This window comes from Anser anser (assembly GCF_964211835.1).
Source record: "Anser anser genome assembly, chromosome: Z".
NCBI classification, from domain to species: domain Eukaryota; kingdom Metazoa; phylum Chordata; class Aves; order Anseriformes; family Anatidae; genus Anser; species Anser anser.
In genome coordinates this window covers 19,660,159-19,681,390 of record NC_139723.1, presented here as the reverse complement: position 1 = coordinate 19,681,390, position 21,232 = coordinate 19,660,159, and the positions used below count along the sequence as shown (strand labels likewise).

The 21,232-nt window shown below is 39.6% G+C and overlaps 2 protein-coding genes across 5 annotated transcripts in view; both read right to left on the bottom strand.

Annotated features, from left to right (window-relative positions):
* The window catches only part of TNFAIP8 (TNF alpha induced protein 8), a 65,962-nt gene extending 53,273 nt beyond the window's left edge, over window positions 1-12,689 (bottom strand). The window contains exon 1 of the mRNA XM_083816227.1: window positions 12,541-12,689. Within this exon, the coding sequence (XP_083672353.1) occupies window position 12,541 (1 nt within the window). The 5' untranslated portion in view covers window positions 12,542-12,689. The remainder of the gene's footprint in view (window positions 1-12,540) is intronic.
* A 2,788-nt stretch (window positions 12,690-15,477) lies between these two features.
* DMXL1 (Dmx like 1) overlaps window positions 15,478-21,232 on the bottom strand; it is a 90,205-nt gene continuing 84,450 nt past the window's right edge. For all 4 annotated transcript variants that reach the window (XM_083816222.1, XM_083816223.1, XM_083816220.1 and 1 more), the window contains 2 exons: window positions 19,605-19,822; window positions 15,478-19,179 (listed from right to left, as the gene is read on the bottom strand). In XM_083816222.1, coding sequence (XP_083672348.1) covers window positions 18,955-19,179; window positions 19,605-19,822 — 443 coding nt within the window. In that variant the 3' untranslated portion in view covers window positions 15,478-18,954. The remainder of the gene's footprint in view (window positions 19,180-19,604; window positions 19,823-21,232) is intronic.

Sequence of the window (21,232 nt, the reverse complement as noted above, 5' to 3'; positions counted from 1 at the left end):
ATCACTTAGTACTGTTCCTGAAAATAGATTTGTCAAAAGACTGACAGTTAACATTTTGTATTTACAAACATGAGAAATAGGCTAAAATGATATTAACTTTGGATTTCTAAACACTAAATAATGATACCTGAGAACACTAAATAAGATTATGGGAATTCTCTAAACTAGGATAAATTCGGGAGCACGCAGACAAGAAAAACAAAGTGAGACCAACAGAATGCTGCAATTATCTTGGCATTTTTCCAAGAAAATTCAGGGATGAAGTTACATTAAAAAATAAAAAGTTAAAAATAAAAACATACAGTTGTATATCTTGACCAAGTTATTTCAGTCCTATAATGATACAATAAGAGAAGGTAAAAAAATTCTGAGAAGCAATTTAATTTGTAATCCCAAACACTGTAAAGCTTTAAGCGGAGTAACTTCTGTATATTATTAACACAGAGGAGAACACTGTTCAGACAAACTACACTTATTCAATACACAAGTACGTACATGCGGAAACGTAGAGAAACCTGTAAGAACGTGGCATTCTGCAAAAATTAGAAGAAACGCAAATCCTGGGGGGAAAGACAACTTTTAAAGCAATCTTCATTTTATGAATCAATGCAATAAGCCAGTAGTAAAACCAAGTGTCTGAGAACTGTTTCTGTTTATAGGGACATTTAGCTTGGTACGAATTAACTTTTAAATTGTGCTTAAAGGTGGTTGTGTGTTATGTGACAAAAAAATTCCAAACTATACTCCCTATCAAATACTGCCTGTTACTGAAAACGCCTCGTCTAAATGACTGCAAAACACAATAGAAATCAAGCACTTCTATCTGGCAACGTGGAAGAAAGATTAACTAAAACATAAGTCTGATCTTTTTCACTCATGTTGCATGAAATGAGCTTTAACACGTCACAGAGGATGTTTCCACCCACCAGACTGTTCTTCAGCTTGGTTTAGATTTGTTCTAAAGAGTCTCCACTTCAACATCCATAAACGCATTTAACCTGGATCACATAACCAGCTGTACAGCCTCCAGCAATAATTCACTTACACACCTCTACTGTCAATAAAAGATTGAGTGTGCTCGAAGCTGAGCCCGTTTTCCCTTGGTGACAATTACTAGGTCAGCTTGAGCTGCTTTCATCTTCACTCTTCAGCCATCTCTGGGGCTTTTGCGGAGAAGAAAAGCACAGGAAAGACGAACTTTGTACATGTCCTGGATGGAAACGAGGAACTGCAAAACTCGCTACTCAGAGTAAACAGCTAATGTACACACAGAGGGATGAAAAAAACAAAAACAAAACAAAACAAAAAAACTTTTCGTTCCTTTTCATTGCGTCCTTCGGTCACAGTATGAACAGTGAGTTCTAACAAGAGGTGCTGTAAGAATAGATGGGTGTTAACTTAATTTGATCTTTCTCTAGCCTGAAAGTTTGCTTCCTTCAGAGCACTGAAAAATAGAGGGTACTAAGGGCAAGCAAGTCTTCCCATAGTTTTTGAATTTCATCTTCTTATTTCACCAGCTTCTGAAAGAATACCTTTATTAATTTATCTTCCAATTTTCTCTCTTTATTAAGTTGTGCTACAGTCAGAAGAAAGTCAGAGCAATGATAAATTGCACTGATTGGCAAACAGCCTCGTGTTTCCCACTTGAAGAGTCAGAAATACTCTGTCCTTGCCTGTTTATAACTAAAAACTGAATTATGCATAAATACCACATAGAGGGGAAAAAAAAAAAAGAAAAAAGAGGTTATGGTTTTGAAGCACTTGACTGTGCCATTTTTATTCCCTCAAAACAATCTTGCATTGAAAGTTTAATTTAAGGATTTGGATCCAAGAAGAGAGTTGTTTTTGTTATAAGGTGTCATGCATCAAGTATTACAGAGTAACCGTTCCACAATAATCACCTTCAGACAGACAGCTCTTTCCTGTTTCGATGCTTAATGCATTAAGTTTTCAGATACAGGAGCCTAACTGGTGGACACAACTGCCTGGTGCCATGCTCTGCTGCGGGCTCAGCACACACCAAAATCCCCAAAAGCTGAAAGTAACAAGGGCTTGGGAGCCCCCAGTCCTCCCCCAGCACCCACCATTTGCCTTCACTGCCTTCCACACTACACAGCTCTTAAAACTGCCATCAGACAGAAGGGATCCAATTAGGTATACCTGGTCTACTTTTGTCGCAGCCCAGGAGATGCTTACTCTACCACCAGGCTGCCCAGACTGACAGAGATGGACGTGCCAGCCAGGGAAATGCCATCAAATTGCTACTTGAGAGCTATTCGCTCCTCGTGCAGACCCATTTACATGATCTGGTTTTCTGCTGCTTGCAAAGGACTGCCACACCATGGTTGGATGACTGGCACTGGTGACAGGACTGAGTGGTCAAAGATGCTCTGAGGCCTTATGTAGAAAATAGGGCTTTTGAACTGAAAATTTGCTTTTCATCTGAAAATTCTTGCAGGGTCTAACAGGTCTTTGCATGTCTATTTTTTGAGAAATATTGTTTTCCTTGTGCTTTCTGTTAATCAAACGGGGTGAGAGTCACATGGGGGTTATCCAGTGTACATTGGTTTCCACAGCTCTGACTGTGGAGGCCTTCTGCTAGCTAGACATACAGCTTTCACCAAGCGGCACTCACCCCGCAGTCTGAAACTTTTAATTACAACACAGTAAGGTATAAACAATCTTAAGGCACTCTATTTTCATGGGTACCCTTTAGCAACATGAAGCACCTGAATAAATTGCCTCCAAATTAGCCAGGCACAGAAGCGTCACCCTTGAGGGGAACTGTGTGAGTGGAATTTACACGAGCAGAGGAAATCAGGCAAGTGGTAGCAATTAACAACATGCTCACGTCCCTCAGTGTGCAGTACAGCCTAGGAACTCACACTTAGCCACCCAGCTGGACCCAGCTGCCCCATCTGACACTGGAGCATTGCTAAAGGTTGCTCCAGGTGGGTGACCACAATCCTGTGACACGTGTCAAGGCCTTGCACAGCACTTATCTGGTGCACAGCCCACTGCCACCACGATATCCTGGTGGTTGTGCTCCAGGTGTCCCTGTGCTGCAGGACACCTCCCTGGCTGCTGACCCTCACGGAGAGCCGTGGCCCCACCATGAGCCCTGGGCCACGGTGCAGACAGTGCGACGGCCTGCTCGTCCCCACACAAGCACAGGCATCACGATGGGCGCTGAGACGTGTGCTGGCTTTAAAGCCCATGTGTCATCTCAACATTTTTGCCTGTGGAATTCCCCAATTCCCCTTTTCTGCTCATATCCACCCAAAGCAGAAACAGTATCTAGAAAAGCTTTAGTTCACTGTCTCTACTGCTTTTTCACAGCAGGGCCTTGCATCCCTGTGCACAGGAAAGATCTTCACCGCCAGGTACTTTTAGACTGCCACGCTTCTGCAGCACAAGAGGCCTTTGAGAAAGACACCTCTTTTCTGCCCGTCACTGCTGCCGAATGGTTTTGGTTATCCTTAGGTTACGCTGCTGTGGTGTTATGCAGCTTTTCATATCAAGGAAAAAAAAAAATCTTAAACATACCTGAGGTTTTTATTTTAGGTCTTTCATTTTTATTCTCAAGAAGTCCATTTAAGCTCCTTTATACTTCTGCTTCTTATCACTATTCCAGTTCTGGATCAAGTTCTGAATTCACTCCTCCCAGCTAATTATTTAATTATCACTTTGCCCATCTGTTTATCTGTCCATCAATGCATTTATTTCCCTCAAGACACAGAACGCCTATTTCCAGGCTTGTGCTACAACCTCTTTTACAATAACATGGTTGTAAGGCAAGCAAAGGCAAAACTGGTCATAACCACACTTTTAGCTGTGACTTCTTTTCTCAAACACAGTTGTAAAACTAATATATTGCTAAATGGTGCATGCTGTGTTTAAGCTTGACTAGTACAGAGTTCTGCTTTATTACCATTTTAAACTTAACTCTCAAAGTCCACTGTAATGATACTCTCCTTCCCCAAACTGCCACCCAATGCAACCTCTTGCACTTAAATAGAGAAGAGGGTTGTTTTTGTGACATGGCTTCCTGTGTACACAACAGCAGCACACACTTTGTTTTTAGGCCCCTTCTCCCTTCTCCTGACAGATTTTATACATCTGAAATGTTGGCTTCCCCTCAGTTGGACCCAAACACTCAGAAAAGATTTTCAAAACACCTTGCTCTACAATGACTGAAACCTAAGACATGGCTTGATACATAGAAACAGACAGTTCTTGTAAAACAAGATCCCGAAAAATAAATCCTACGGAATGTATGCTTGCATAAAGGTGCTAAATTTTAAACAACCTATTGGAAAATGACCATGCTGAAATTCTGTAGAAGTGGAAAAAAAACAACAAAACTACAGGGGAAAAAAAAAAAATCTGCAGATAGCTCATTAGAAACCACAGTAAACTAAATCACAGTTTTTTGGGATGGCAGATCAGACAGCCAGTACTACACAAACTGCAGTTAATGGTCAGGGCCATATTCTGTGTCCTTCATCTTTTGATGTCACCTGGAACATGCTTTCAATAGATGCTTTCATCTCTTTTTATGTGCTCTCTCCTATTCAGCCTACTATTTGCAGTGAAAGAACACCTCAGAGAAATAAGTAAAGAAAATGTACACAGTACTTGGCTACCTTCCGCTGAGTTCACATTTAGCACTCATTCTCATCTGTTCCCTGTTGCCCTCCTGGCATCACCAGCAAAGCTCTCGTTTCTGGTGACTCACAGCTATCCACCTCTGTGTTCAGAATCACTTGTACAGCAAATACCACCAGAAAAACTGCACAAATGCATTTGGTGGCAATCAGCATACCTTCCACTTCACTGACCAGCGTGGTGTTCTGCAGACCAGCACAACACAGATTGACAGTTTGTATTAGAGAGATTTCCCTGCAATTCAAAGATTAGGGCAAAGGGTAACAGCTTTAAACTGAAAGAGTGTAGATTTAGATTAGATGTGAGGAAGAAATTCTCCACTCAGAGGGGAGTGAAGCACTGGACCAGATTGCCCAGAGAAGCTGTGGATGCCCCATCCCTGGAGGTGTTCAAGGCCAGGCTGGATGGGGCTTTAAGCAACCTGGTCCAGTGGAAGGTGTCCCTGCCCATGGCAGGGGGATTGGAAGTAGGTGGTCATTAAGATCCCTTCCAACCCAAACCATTCTATGATTCCTTGATTAATCACGTTTCTGCCATTATTCAATGCTACATGTAACTTTTAAAAAATTTTCAAAAGCTTCCAAGCAAAAAAGGATTTACAAAGCTCTTAAAAAAAAAAAAAAAGGTTAATCCAATACATCAAAGTGCTACAGTGAACATTTTAATGGATAACAAATTAAGTCAATGTACCCAGAAATAATCAATTGAATTTATATAAGGTAGGAGATAAGACCTTGATGTGAAACTCATGGAAACAGAGAAGTATCATGTAAACCATTTTTAGAACACCTTCAAATGAGAAAAAATTCCACCTACCAATATATTGTCAAATGCTTGGAAAAAAAGGGCTGACAGCTAGAAAAAGTATCAAGATTTCCATTACACTGATTATAGTAACAGATCTGTGTTATCTTATTTCACAACATTATTACATCAGACAGGAGGCTAAAGGATTCTGTCATTTAGCCACTTTATTGTTATTATTAAGTGCTACTTAGTGATAGAAGAAAAAGAAAACAGTAGTCAAACAGAGGAAAAAGACATTAATTTCCCTTCAATGTGTTTAAATCATTTTGAAACATATATATATATAATACATATAGTATATTTCCAAGTACATTGAAAAACACGGGAATACATTCAGAACAAATTTGCTACACTCATCCTGAATCCACTTGAGCCTTCAGCAGGAGAGATCCCTACGGATGAACTGCACATTTTTAAAAGGTTGTTTTTACTAACTTATACAAAGCAAAAGAGGAAAAAAAATAGATATCTTTAACCTGTCATCTCACCAGTGCAGATCTGTCCTTTACCTCAAACGCAAGAGTCGGTTTGTATCACAAGGTTAACATAAAAATATTAGATGGCAGCTTCTAGATTTTGTTACGTAAATAACGCAGCATTTCAAGGACAGCAAAGACAAAAAAAGCACTTGAGCCATATTATTCCATATTTCACTGTAATAATAGCCATAACTACACAGCTAAAGCTAAAGGTTATCAACTGCCTCTTCCAACTTGACTTGTAAATTTTTGAATAGCTAAGCAGAGTCCTAAAACAAGCTCTGCTTTGTCTCTCTTGCTTTACCCTCTATTTATATTTCATTTCTCCTCTCTGTATTCTTTGCAAAGGACTTCTGTTTTTTATCGTATAATAATTTAGTCCTACATGCCCCTAAAACACCCATTTCTGTTTCCAAAATCATTCCTATCATTCCAAAACGATAGTGCAGTTACAAGTGCTAGTAGTAGTATAGATAAGACTACGTCTGGACTACTTGAGACAGGTATTATGTCAATATAAAATCAGCAATTAAAACACATCACTGAGCATGAAGCTCTAGGGACGTCGACAAACTACCCTCAGAAATGGATTTTTCTTTCAAATAAAAACTCTGCAGTTAGTATTCATAAAAACAGTTCTGTAGACAGGAAGATGAGAAAATTTTAAGCAATATCAGTGTCTATTGACTAAACACGTGAAGATGACCTGGAATTTTGAAAAAAAATAATTTCTGATGAACAATTTTTCTTATTTTTTTTTTTCACCTTGCAAAGAAGCATGAACTACAAAAGTCACTTGAAGCCCAGCTGGTAAAACACAGAATTTGTGGTGCCAGCTGGGGAGGAAGGATGTGGGACAAGCTGAAGATGGGCAAGGGTTTCTCAACAGGACTTGAAAATTACTTTAACACACAAGGACTACGCACATACATGAAACAAATTCTCTTCTACCAAAAGGTCTGTAAGGATACCGTAAATGACCACATACCTAGCCAGAAATACTCTAAACTGGCTTAACAATTACAACTTAACTACAGGGTATTTAACTAGACCCTTGTCTATATTTTCTTACACCTGCACATACTCAGTACTTGGAGAGTACCACCTGCAGCAGCTAAGACAGAAAATCAGAGGTGACCTCCAATATCAATTAGCATTTTTCTACAAGCTCAGTATTTAAGTAATCCACAATCTGAAAACCATTTTGGGACAGACGTAAAGATAGGGGTATATTTTAGCCACATCTAACATAGTTTGTATTAGTTAACCACAATATAGAGAGCTCTAAATACTGATTGTTTCATGTAAAACTGCAATGCTTTATTATTAGTAACTGACATAACAACTTCCTCTTCTTTCCTCAAAGCAAAGAAGCACCAAAAACCCCTGCAAAACTACTTGTATAAAAATAAAACTAAAATGTTTTCAGTGAGTCAAATAGCAATTATTCACTTCTGACACTGACAAAAAGTTGAATTGTATTTTAGGAGCCCTTTGTTATTTATGTCTAACAGGAAAAAGGCCTTCTGCTTAATAGAGGACCATTTATGGATAAAAATGAGCTGCTGGCTAACACACATTTTGAAATCTGATAGTCACAAGAAGAAAAAAAGAACAAGATTTTTTCCCTACCCTGACTGTGATACTAATGACTTAGTTATACCTGAGATTTGCCCAGACCTGGAGGAAGCACGAAGGTAGATTTTGTTTCTTTTAGGACTGAGTGAGAGCCGTGATGTGTGGATGTCTGGAAGGCTTGGTAACAGAGTTTTGATGGAGAACAGTCCTGATCACCTGAAATCTGGTTTAATTTCAGGATTTCTGGATTAACTTCCAGAATTCCTGTTGTACTTGCACATAAAATACTTTCTTCAGATAAATATAATATTCTGCAGTAGTCCCAATATATTTTTGATAGGTCAGTATTACCTACAAAAGTCAAAGTGGTTGCCACAGCTATAAGAGAACTGGGTCCAGTACCAGTTTATTTCAACTTGAAACTACAGGGAAATTAATTTTCATGGAGAACCAGAATGCTTACAGACATTATATTTTCTAATCAATTATTGAAATGTGTTAGCATTTTTTTGATAAATTCCACTTTAACATGTTTTTGAACAAGACTATCTCCTTCTTGCGCACTTTTTTCCCTCATAGGTAAAGTATTTTCTTTCTTGTTAAATACACTAATATTTAACACATCTTCCAAAACAGCCAATTTGATAAAATTGTGTGTGTTATAGCTATGCTGGACAGAATGGAGGGCTTCAAAACCAGTTAGTGGTAGCCACAGGTTTTTTTGTTTGTTTGTTTGTTTGTTTGTTTGTTTTTTTTTATTTCCTGCACAAATGTGTATTCAACTTCAAAGTTCAAGAGACAAAGATCTTCTAAATCATCATGTGCAGGTATGCTTTCTCAGCACAGACCTCATTATCCCACTTCTCAGTACCTTCCAGTTTAATTTATTCTATCCTTTTCCATGTATTGACCACACTGAGGAATAACATGGACTATGGTTATGTGTTTTGCTTCAGTTCAACTATTTATGGTGGACAATCTTGAATATATCTGAGCCCCAGCAACTTCTGTAGACAAAGCATCACATAAGACAAACTACACTGTTCTTAAAAAAATTTGACTAGCATAAAGTTAAACTGTAAATATGAAATGAAGATACTATAAGAAACTAAGGCATATATAATTACAAAGTATCGAACACTAGTCACTGTTCTTTAAAAGCTTGCTTTGTTATCCAGTTTCCTGAATTGCTCTCTCAAGATCAGCTCCTTAGAGCAGCCACAGCATTCAAACACACTCCCATAAAGCTGTGCTGTTAAAGCAAAAATAAAGTTACAATGAAGCCTTTCACTGTGGAAAGAAAAAAAAAAAGAAAAAAAGACTGTATTTACTTCAGATAGCTAATTTCGAATAATCGCCACAAAATAATAATTCAGCTACTGACCTCAGTAATAAATATAGAATTCCTATGTCACACAGCATTTCCACGGGTTAATTCTGAATTCTGGGACCTCCGGACACATGCTAAATGGACCAAGTATTCCCCTGTGTATGCAGCCAGAGCCCAGCCCATTGCTCACACAAACCTCCTCCAGATGATTTAACAACTATCACTCACATCCCAACATGCACCCAAGTAGCTACCATTAGAAAACGATGCACCAGCCTGATTTCTGCAGGATAGAGCTGGTGTATTCTTCACCGTGTTATTCCATAAAGAGGAAGAAAACACTGTGTTTTGACAAGTATGCCATATATCTTATATGCCCAAAGTCATTACAGTTCAAGTAAGTCGTAAGAGTGGAAAGTTTTGTTGATCCGATCATAGAAGCTGAATTTCACAACTAAATGTTTTCAAAATTTAAAAATACACTGGAAGAAAAATGTGACCTTAGATTAAACCAATCGCACTTATTACTAAAATTCACCTGTTAGGAAATATGCTTTCATTTAATGAGAAAGCATCAGATAAAATGCAAATTTTAATAAAGATACCTTCTTTACCTTAATCCTTAGCATGTATCTTAACAACTTATCAATGCCACCTAATGGTTTTATCATCTCAGAGGTAGGTAGCACCTCTAAAGTCACCCTAACATCTCTGAAGTCCTTGTAAGGTTTGATCAACATCTGAGACAGTTTTTACCCTCCTTCTTACCCTCCAGGGCTCTAAACAAGTACAGAACTGAAATTAACAAAGAGTCTTATCTTGCATCCTATAAAGGGCATGCATTTTATCTGATATCTCATCTCATACACCTATCTTATTAAATTCAAGGCCACTGTGGAAATCCCACACTTTACCAGAGTGACAGGAAGCGAGAAGTGGTATTTTGGGTTTAAATGATGTTTTGAATGACCCGTTCAGAAAACAGCACCTGAAGCACATGCTTCTAGTTTAAATGCAGTATTCTGCACTCTTCCCCTTCTTTGAGGCTCATTAGAGATGCTAATGAAACTGGCACATGCTCTGCATATCACATACCTCGATCTCAGGGCACAAAACCCAAACTCCTCAGCAGAGGGTGAGGTCAGTCGATGCTCAAGTTAAAAAAGGCAGATCTGGTTTGAGCAAAGCATTGTGTGAGAAGGGAGCAAAAGAACTTCTGGTGAAACTTCTGGCTACTTAGCTTAACTGCCAAAATGCCATCTTAACTTCTTTGTGACCACACGTAACATTTATTCCAGGTCTTGTGATGTGAGGATGCTGGAGGCAAAGGGAAATAAACAAACCATAACTAATTTGAAGCCATAGCCACTTTCTTTGATTGCAAAGCCAGTCTCAAATAAAGATGACCAGACCTTCTGCTACATCATAGCTGAGAAAGGTCGCAAAAAGAGAAAAGAAAATACAAAGGAACACCAACCCTAAAGAAGTCCCTAAGTCATCTGCCATTAACTCTCCAGCTCTAGGAGCACAACATTCTCTACATCAATCTTCCAAACCACAGACAAGAGAATTTGTTGAATTGTGGTACATATCGCGGGAATGTATCCTGACGCATGTTCAGACCTACCTTACATACAATCTTCCTGTATTTTTCAGTTATGTTTTCTTTTGCTCATCTGACCAACCTGATACACAAAACCTAACTTAAAAAGAATAAGAAATCTGTCATTTTGGGACGATGAAAAGAAAGTAGTTTGCATGGTCTACCTAACAGAGGAAAAATACAAACAAACAAACAAACAAAACAAAGAAACTACACAGGGTGTAAAAACAAAACAAAACAACAAAAAAGGAGGAAAGAAAATACAGTCCAAATGCCTTGTATTGCATCTCTCCGATGTAGGCAGCCATAAACACAATTTAACCAGACAGTACTCCTAAGCAGACAGAAACTACTCCAATGCCATAACAACTGTTGAAAACAAACTTCCAACAATTTAGATTAAGCAGGTAATTTAGGTGAATTATAAGCAATGCTAAAATCACCACAAATATCACTTAGTGACTTTTTTAATCTTTTTAGGTACCTTTTTTGTTTGGTCCGTTCAGGTATAAGAATGACTTTTAAAAAAAATGAAGGGAAATTCTGGGAAAAAAACTATTAAGAGATGAACTTAGAGGGAACAGTAGCAATTTAGAAGAAAATTTATCATACAGATGTAGCTTCTCTCAAACCAGCTACTGTTTACATACCTTACTTTGTTATTCAGTACTTTTGTTGTTTGTATAAAAACAATCCGTAGGGACAGGCTACCTGCTTTAAAGACTATCAGGCATTCTACCAACCTCTTGAAGGAGCTGTCTTGACAAACTGAAATCAGAAGTTGACCAAGGCTGAGATTCCTCAACCATCTGATTGTTTCCTCAGTCATTTGAAACAGCAGTTATTATTCCTTACCTAATGGCAAGTATTTAAAGAAAACTAAAAATAGGCAAATTAAGCCACAAAGTTCACTGACATCGAGGTTTGGCCAGATTACGCTAGTTACTATTTAACGGAAGTGAGCGGCTTCCTGTCACCGAGGCAAACAGCGAGCAACTTCCATTTCGAGCCTATGCATTTGCGCTCCTCCACAGGTCTGCACCGTAACTTTGATGATTTTCCACATACACTTGCTTCCCGGTTAAATAAACAAATAAGTGTTATAGAACATTTTATTTCCTTCTTCCTGCTTCCAATCGTGTTCCAAGATCACCAATTTTTCCTTCCCAAAAAAGTTCTTGGACTTCCTTCCACTGCACATCTCTTCCACTCTGGACTTCTTCTCCTACCAGGCCCTGTTTAGAGTCTCAACAAACTTTTATGCGGCTTATTTGACAGAAGCAGAAAATGCTTCTGACCTCTTAGGAAATGGACTTCTGAGAGGAGCAATGAACGTGTAGACACCTTCATCTAGTACCTGAGTAGGTCATTCCATAAAGGAGGCTTTTTTCTTCTCCTCCACATTTTAAAACGAGACAAAGATAAAAAGGCATTCTGTTCATTTAACACTTGGTACGTGCTTACTGAATGTAAAACTCTGATGCCTGGAAACACTAGGTGTTACCTTTCTGTCCCACCAACACGGGAGCGACCTAAGTTGGCAGGATGAGGAATGGAAGGGCCATCAGCCCAACTCTCAACCTGTGGCGACTGAGTTGGGTGGGACGGTGTGTGCAAAGCAAAGCAGTGCAGGGAGCAAGGTGAGTGCAGATGGGAACATCACTCGGGCTGAGTTTGCTTTACCGGGGCACACGCCTGGCCACACGTAACTGAGGACGCACACCTCTGCAGGCAGACAGACCTCCGGAACGGGAGGTCTGGCTACCCAGCCTCCTAACAGGCAAACCCCATGCTGAAGCGTACTCTGTCTCCTCGATCCGCACAGGACTGGAGCCCCTTTTACCTGCACTTCTGCTGGTGGTATTCCAAAGCCAAACCCACCCCTCCCAAAACCAGCACCTCCACGGCAGCTGCGACGAAGACCTGCCCCGCAGCTCGGCGCGTTTCTGCGCGCCCGGCACAGCCGCCCTGCCCTCCCTCAGCTCCGGGACCCGTCCCAGCCCGGCGCCGGGGCCGGTTCGGGCGGCGGAGGCGAGGCGAGGAGGGGCCGGGGTCCCGGCTCTCGGCACACTTACTCTGGGGGCGCAACGGTGGCGGCGGCGGCGGCGCCTCCGCGGGGCTGGCGGCGGGGAGCGGCGGGAGCGGCGCGGCCGAGGCGGTGCGGGCGTGGCTGAGGCGGCCCCGGCTCCCCGCGGCGTGGGGCGCGGCAGGAAGGGGGGCGGCCCTGCCTCCGCCCCGCCCCGCCCGGCTCGGCACGGCTCGGCCCGGAACCGCTGCTGATCCCTGTGGGCAGCCGGGACGGGATGGGAGGGTCAGCCACCACAAGTTAATAAAAGAAGTCACAGCGTATGGTGGTTGGTGGGCAGCGGGCACGGCCCCCCCGGGGTAGGTGGTGAGGGGAGAAGAGTGGTCACACACGCCTGGCTTGGTTCGGTGGAAAGCAGGCTCCTGGGGTGCTCCTCTGTGCAGTGCTTCACCAGAGGAACGCCACAGGAGTTACTGCTGTCGTACAGCAACCCCCGGGTGAAGTCATGCCTTTGTTCTGCTGCGCTCCACAGGGAGGTGTTTTTAATTTTGGCAGGAGCTGGCTGCCTACCATTTAATTATTTGAGTGGGAACACACATATCTCTTTTCTAGAAATGAGAAAATTGGAGAGTTAAGAGTTCCTTAAGACCTTCACAGCCTTTCTAATTTAAATTAGACGTGTACTGTGGGAGCTGACTAGGAAAGGTGCCCTCCTAGATCTGTTGCTGGTGAACAGAGAGGGTCTCCATGGGTGGCTGTCTTGGCCATAGCACCCATGAAGTAGCTGAGTTTAAAATCTGTGTTGATAGGAGGAAAACTGCCACCAAAAACTTCAACCCTGGATTCAGTGAGAGCAGACTTCAGTCTGCTCAGGGAACTGCTCAGTAAGGTCCCCTGGGGAACTGCTTTTTGAGTCATCTGAGTCCGTCAGTGCTGGTCAGTTTTTAAGTGCCACCTCCTATGAGCACAGGAACAGGCAATTCCAAAATGCTGGTAGTCAAGCAGGCAGGGCAGAAAGTCCGCCTGACTGAGCAGGGATTTTCTAAAGCTTAGGCAGAAAAAGAGTTTGTCCATTGGAAGTGAGGTCAGGAGACATGGGAGGACTACAGAAATGCTGTTTGCCTTTGTAGGGAAAAAATTAGCATGGCCAAAGCTCAGAGTTGACACTGTCCATTACTGCAGGGGACCATATAAATGGCTTTTTTTTGAGCATATTAACAGCAAAACGAGGACCAGAGAAAATATTACTCTGTTACTTCATGAGGATGGTCACCTCAAAAAGAGGGACACATTCAAAGCAGAAAAGTTTATAACACCCTTCACCTTCAACAGTGATTATGAGCTCTGACGGAGACAAACTCTATGGGGCCTGATGGGGTTCATCCCAGGTTACTCAGAGAGCTGGTCATCATGAGACTCTCTTTGCTGTTTTTGAATGGTCTTGGGACCATTCCCAGTTGACTGGAAGCTGGCAAACATTATTCCTATTTTCAAGAATGGCAAGAAACACGACCCTGGTAATTACAGGCCTGTCTGTCTCACTTCAGTTATGGAGAAGATTATTCAGGGAGTTACTGAAAAACACCTGAGAGACAATGTGGTCATTGGTCATAGCCAGTCACAGGTTCATGAAGGGGAAGTCCCGTTTAAAAAAAATTAATTTCCTGTCATGACAAGATCACCCACCTAATTGACCAAGGGAAGCCAGTTGATATGACCTTTTGGATTTCAGCAGAGCTTTTGAAATTGTACCTTTCTGGAAAAAATGTCCAGCATACAGCTAGACAAATACATAATCTGATGGGCTTGAACGGTTATAGTAAATGGGGTTACTAAAGGCAGGCAGACAGTCAGTAGTAGGGTTCCCCAGGGCTCCATTTTAGGGCTGGTTCTCTTCAATGTTTTCATAAGTGACTTGGATGCAGGACTTGAATATGTACTAAGCAGGTTTACAAATGATGCTAAACTGGGGGGAACGGTTGACTCCCTTGAGGGTATCGAGGCCTTGCAGAGAGATCTTGGCTAGTTAGAGAGCCTGTCAATCACCAACAATACGAAGTTTAACAAGTACTGGATTCTGCGCCTGTGAAGGGGCAACCCTGGTTATACATACAAACCAGGGGAAAATAGGCTGGAGAGCAGCCCCACGGAAAGGCAGCTAGTGGTTTTGTTTGACAGCAAATTGAACGTGAGCCAGCAGTGTGTTCTGGCAGCCAGGAGGGACAACTGCACCTCAAGTAGTGTATGCAGTTTTGGGCATCACAATAGAAGGAGGACATAAAACTATTAGAGTGCAACTAAAGTATGGCAGGAGAGCAACTAAGATGGTGAAGAGCCTGTAGGGTAAGACATAAAAGGAGCGCCTAAAGTCCCTTGGTTTGTTCAGCCCAGAGCAGAGCAGGCTGAGGGGAGGCCTCATGGCGGCCTGCAGCTCCCTCACGAGGGGAGCGGAGGGGCAGGCGCTGAGCTCTGCTCTCTGGGGACAGCGACAGGACCCGAGGGAACGGCATGGAGCTGGGACAGGGGAGGGTCAGGCTGGGGGTTAGGGAAAGGTTCTGCACCCAGAGGGGGGTCAGGCACTGGGACAGGCTCCCCAGGGCAGGGGCCATGGCCCTGAGCCTGATTGAGTTCAAAATGTGTCAGGACAACGCTGTCAGACACATCGTTTGATTTTTGGGTGGTCCTGTGTGAAGGCAGGAGTTGGACTCAGTGATCCTTGTGGATCCCTTCCACAATATATTCTATGATTCTAGTTTTTAAAAAAAAGTGATCATTACCAAGGAGAATGACAGGATGGACCATGCACTGAGAAGTAAGACTTAAAAAGAAGGCAACTGATAGTTAAATAATGTGCTACACTTAAAATATGACATCAGAAAGCTAATGTGCAAACAAAGCTAAGGCATTAAAATAAAATAAAAAAGGCAAGAAGATTAAAAAAGTAGATTTTAGAGCTAGAAATGGGGAAGAATAAAACACCAAGAAACTTGGTAAATCAGTATCTTTATTTTATAGAAAGTATTTGATCAGTGTGCTGAACCTGCCATTAGAGGCTGTTTTGCTACTTTTAGTAAAAATAAACATTTGAAAAATTAACTTGGAGAACACATCCAGGCTCCAAGCTTATTGTCTTTTAATCACGGTTGCTTGTTTTCATACCTATTGCAACTAAGCTAACATTGGGTGCTCTTACGAGGAAGGGAGCAGTACCTAATGTAGAATATCCCCAAAAGTTTTTTTTCTTGCAAGCGGTAGCGAGGTTCCTAAAACACATCAGAACACATAAGCTCAGCTTGTGCCACATCAGCGTGGTACAAAATCTAAGTCTATTCCACTCGCCATCCTTCTCATGAACATTCTGCAATATCAGCTGTCAGCTGAGAATTATCTGTTTTGCAAGTCACAAAGCAAGTCAGTTTAAGTACCCAGATGGCCAGAGTTTAACTCTCACATTAATGAAGTAATAGTGAGGAACTTGGATCACAAATCTGCTTGAAGTAACCAAATCAATTAACAACACAAGTTTGAAAAACTGATCGCATTATGTATTACTACATGGACAAACACAAGTCACAACTGCTAGTCTATGATATTTAAAAGAGACATTATCAACTCGGTTATTTTGTTATGGGATTATTGGAGATTAAACACTGGGAAGTGTAAATTTTAAGTTCAATTTCTGCATACAGCTACCACATTCATAGAACCCTCGGTAGCCACTAACAACCTTCTGACTTACTTGCATAGCAATAGGAAGAAAGTACTAATTGCTGGAAAGACAAATTGGTGGAAGCTGTTGAAGAAACAGCTAGACGAGTTTCGAGTTCAATTTTTCCCCAATGGCTTGATTTAAAGTTGAGAATGTCCCTTTAAAAAGTTTCAAATAGAACAGAATTTAACTCATCCATTGATTCCATCATTACAATAAAGCTACCAATAAAATGACTTACCACAATTGTTAAACATCAGTTAACATTATACAAGCATACAACTGATTTGTAAAGGAAGTAGCAGCAACATGGAAATCTAGAAGGTTGACTTTCTGCATGATTTATTGGAAATATTATGAAGGTGTGGGCAAATACATAGTGATTTTACATAATTTAGTTTTGAGAATAGCTTATGGTAACTATAAACATTATTGAAGATGCCCGCTCATAGTCATTACTTTTCTGGTATAAGCATAAGTTTTCCAGGATATTCATAGTGCAGCTCAATTCAGAAGAATGACAACATTGTATGTCTTGGCAAATTCCACATAAAATCGTATCGATTAGCTCACAGATGAAAAGACGGCTTTTTTGTAAATGCCAGTACAATAAAACAAGCTTGAAATATTAAAGCTAATGAAATATCTATCTATCTATATATATATTTAAGGACAAAACATCAAGGACATCATTATACAATGTTGCCATAGTTTTGCACATTTTTCCTTTTCTGAATATAACTTTGTTAGTTCAGTGGTTGCATAAAACTAATGCACGTATATAAGCGGCTACAAAGTCAGGGTTTCAGTTGATTCTCTTAAGGAGTGTCCTACTGGTAACTCCATGGTTTTCCTTCTTTAATAGGAACAGAGGTTATTAGAAACTCAGTCACTGAGCAGATATGACATATTGGGCAAGTCTGTTCTGTAAGGTGGTGTCACTTTTCGTCAGTCACTTTTCTGGTCCATCACTGTACTTAAACTGTTTTAGTATCAATTTGATTTCAATCAATAACTAAGTGTTGTGGAAGAACAATTACAGTTGAACCACTGAACAGCTGTACCAGTTCAAAATGCTGTCACAATGTTTCTTCATGGCAAAGTATTCACATTCTTTTTATTGCACAATTTGAAAATTCAGGTTATGTGCATAAAAACCTTCATAGTGTTTGCACTGCAACTTGCGAAACATACATTTAAAATGACCTTAATACAATTTACAAAATCTTTTTAAACAATTTTATATTCTTAAGATAAAAGCATCCTGAGAATGTTACAAAGTTCATTTTACAAGCCCTTCACTTCTACTATGCTTTATTTATCCCCATAGTTCTAATCTGACAAGTTTATCTTACAATTAATATCTTGGTGCTATATTTCACAAAATATCTTTTAGCAAAAAGTACACCATTGGCATTCAAGTAACCCAGCCTCACAACTAATTTACAAATTAAACCTTTGTCAAGCTCTCAAGTTTTGAATCAGGTCAGGAAAAATAAACCAAAATACTTACAGAAAAAGTTTTTAGCTGACTAAAAAAAATGTAAAGGCTTTGTGCATTAATATTTTGGTCAAACATTTAAGTTATGCAGTTTAATATTTTGGCAAAAAAATCCATCTAGCCTTTTCAATATACCTTTCCTTTCATTTTAAACCAGATGTAAACACACAGTACAAAGAGTGACAGTATTGAAGTACTTTGCTGTTAAACTTTTTTTCCTTTTTACTTTTTTAAAGTATTTAGGAAAAGCAGACAAACAAGAACATAAGTGCTAAGAAGGAACTGAGTATCTTTGGGCTAAATAAAGTCTTACTGGAAAAAATGTAAAAATAAATTAGTTTTTTTTTTTCCTCTACAGACATGCAAATAAATATTCTTTGAAGAAATTCTAATGCCATATCCTAGAAGTAGTATCTTCCTGTACTTTTTTGATCAAGACTAAATCTTCATAAATAATCTTGACAATTTTAATAGGAAGATATCCATTAATATTTACATATTTTCGTAAAGGGAGTGTTCAGGCTTAAAAATATATTTCTTTTTTAAAAGCTAAGTCTGCCATCCTGATGGCAATGAGTCAAGCTATAGAACAGAAGACAAGTTACACAATGTCCTTCAGTTTCTTATACCCTATATCAGAGGAAAGAGACCAAGTGAGTTAAAGAGGTATACAGCCTGGATTCCAGGAATGGAGACAGACAGCGGCTCATATGAATGTTGCACAGCCAGCTTCCGATACACTAGGAGTATCTAACTAAAATAGGCTTTGCTTCTTTTCCAGATATAGGTATAAATTTATATTAATGGCCAACTACACAAATTAATGAGAGACAGTTATAGTTGCCACAGTGAAAGAGTAAGGTTATTATCTAAGGTTCCTATCTGGATCTGCTGTCAGAAAAAGTCCAGGTGTTGGTTATAAAGGCCATGCCCAGATGGTAAACTCCTGGTGGGAGTGTAACTACCTAAAAGGAGGAGTAATCCACTTCAGCAACATCTTAGGAAAATTATAAATATATAATTCAGAGTCCTGTATAGCTTTTATTTTAGGCAACAATCATAATCTGAAGGACCTTGTTAATCTTTAAGGCATCAGTGCATATGGGATTAAAAGCTCCAGGTAATAAATATGAAAACAAAAGCATCTTTGTGGCACAAGCTATCATTATATATCTGCTTTGTTGGCTAGTTTCAAGAAAAATATTTTCAGAGATGGCTGAAGGGGAATGTTATACACTGTACTGAGAAAAATATTAGATCATAAACTTAACATCATTTTTTAACACTTCATTAAAGGGGCTGAATCTATCAGGCAAGATTCTCATCTTTACTGTTCCATCAGCACCACAGGAGAATATGTGATTTGCTGGTCCTGTCTCAATTTGCATGACTCCTGTCCCAATGTTTCTGAAGAGTGACTGCCGAGCATGCTCATTGATGAAAGTGTGAAGAAGACTAAATGTAGACAGACTCCATACCTGAAAAAGCATCAAAGCATCAATCTCTCATAACAGTAATTACCATGATCTTAAGTCACTAATATCTCACTCGTAATGAGTCACAGAAAAATTGGAGTGAACTACGTTCTGCATTCATCTTTCAGACACTAATTACAAAAGAAAAGATATGTAGCAATCTGCAATTACATGGTTACAGAATATTAATATTCATTCTATATACTGAGAAATATATTAGATGACTAAGGTAAGATTAACTGAGGTACTAAGATTACTGCAAGGTAAGACTAACATTTCATAAGTAAAGTACTATATGTGAAAATGAAGGATTGAGAACAAATGCAGAATATATGATCTCTGATTATTCCACACTTACGCATGGTGCCTTTTTATTAATTTACACATTATCATCTCTACCTCTCTGCTCCCTCCCTCTTATTAAATACCTTTATGTTGCCTTCAGCAGATCCTGTGACAAAATACTCTTCTGTAGGATCAACAGCAATTGCTTTGACTGGAGAATCATGACTTTGGAGTAATTGTTGCTGCTGTTTTTGGCGGAGGTCAATTATACATGTGAAGCCTTTTCTGCCTCCAGAGATTAAGAGCTGATGTTTTGGAGCATATGCTAGAACAGTTGCTCCGCTGTCATGACAGATGAAAGCTGAAAGCCAAAGTAATTTAAATAAATACACTGTACTAATGTTAATTTGTCATGAACCTCTAATAGTTCAACACAGTAACAAGAGTGGCTTTGAAGCCACAATCCAGCTGACCACAGCCAGCCTACTTAATGCAGTACAATATATGTATTTGAAGCTGGGTTTACATCAGACATCCTGAGGTTGTACTATTGCCAACTGAAGCAGTTATAATCTGTGTGGAAGAAAAATCATACCCTTCTTCCTGCCCCTGTGTAATCACAAACTATTAAGCCTTGATCAGAAACAGGTACTTTTCAAGTTCTCTAGCAACTATTATTTCAAGGCATATTTCCTATACAAAACGTCCTCCTGAATTACTTGACCAGATATGACAATAGTTTCCACTGGCTATTTTACTTTAGATTTGCTGGTTTACAGATTTGGATATGTCTACTCTTCCAAATGAGTAGAAGTAAAAGTAAGATTAGTTATCAGAACAAAGCTCAGTATGTTTGAGACCAGATGCTATAAATCCTAATATGTTAATATATTGTACCTGTGATTCAAAGGGTTCTCTAAATCTATGTTTTGAAATTTCATGCACCTCATATATAATGCCTAAGCATTTACCAGACTTCAGTTACAAGGAGTTCACAACTTCACTCTCTCAGACTAATCCTGTGTTTCAGACATGGGAATTTTTTTTTCCACTGCAACAAAATATTAGTAATAGAAACAATGAAACCCAGCTAAATATTCATTACATCTCAAAAAGCATACTTACAGGAGTAATTCTTCCGAAGTATTTTTGTAAAGCTGTATCCACACACACCCAGAAACCATTTAAAACATTCCACAATATATTTGGCATAATACATAGAATAAAAATGACTGGACAATCTTTGAAAGCAAAGATGCACTGTGTATTTAACAAATATAGTAGTGAGCACATCTTTAGAAGTTATACTCTGAAAATTACTATATGAGATCTTATTTGTATATTTGCTTGTCAAATCTATTCATAAAAATCAATGCAGATTTCCTAGAAAATGTGGCGTATTTATTCATGTACATAACTTCAGAGAACCATTTCATAATCATGGTTTCTGAGTGTAAGATTCTAACTGAGGCAATGAAATATGTTACAGTTCTTAAAAAGCATGTCCACTCATATTCTTCAAACAGATAATATATCTAGAAGTGTTTAAAGCTATCTTTATAGTACCATTATTTGATCTAATGCTTAGTGTTGAGTGGGGCCTCTCTGACTTATGAGCACAGACACAGCCATAGGAACCTGGAGCTGAAGAATGTGTATGCATATCCATGCAAACACAACTCTGGTAGCTCTGGAAAAAAAAAACGTGGTTTTTACAGCTTTATAGTTATCGTTTTCTAAATATGTTAGTCACTATAAAAAAAAGTTTTAT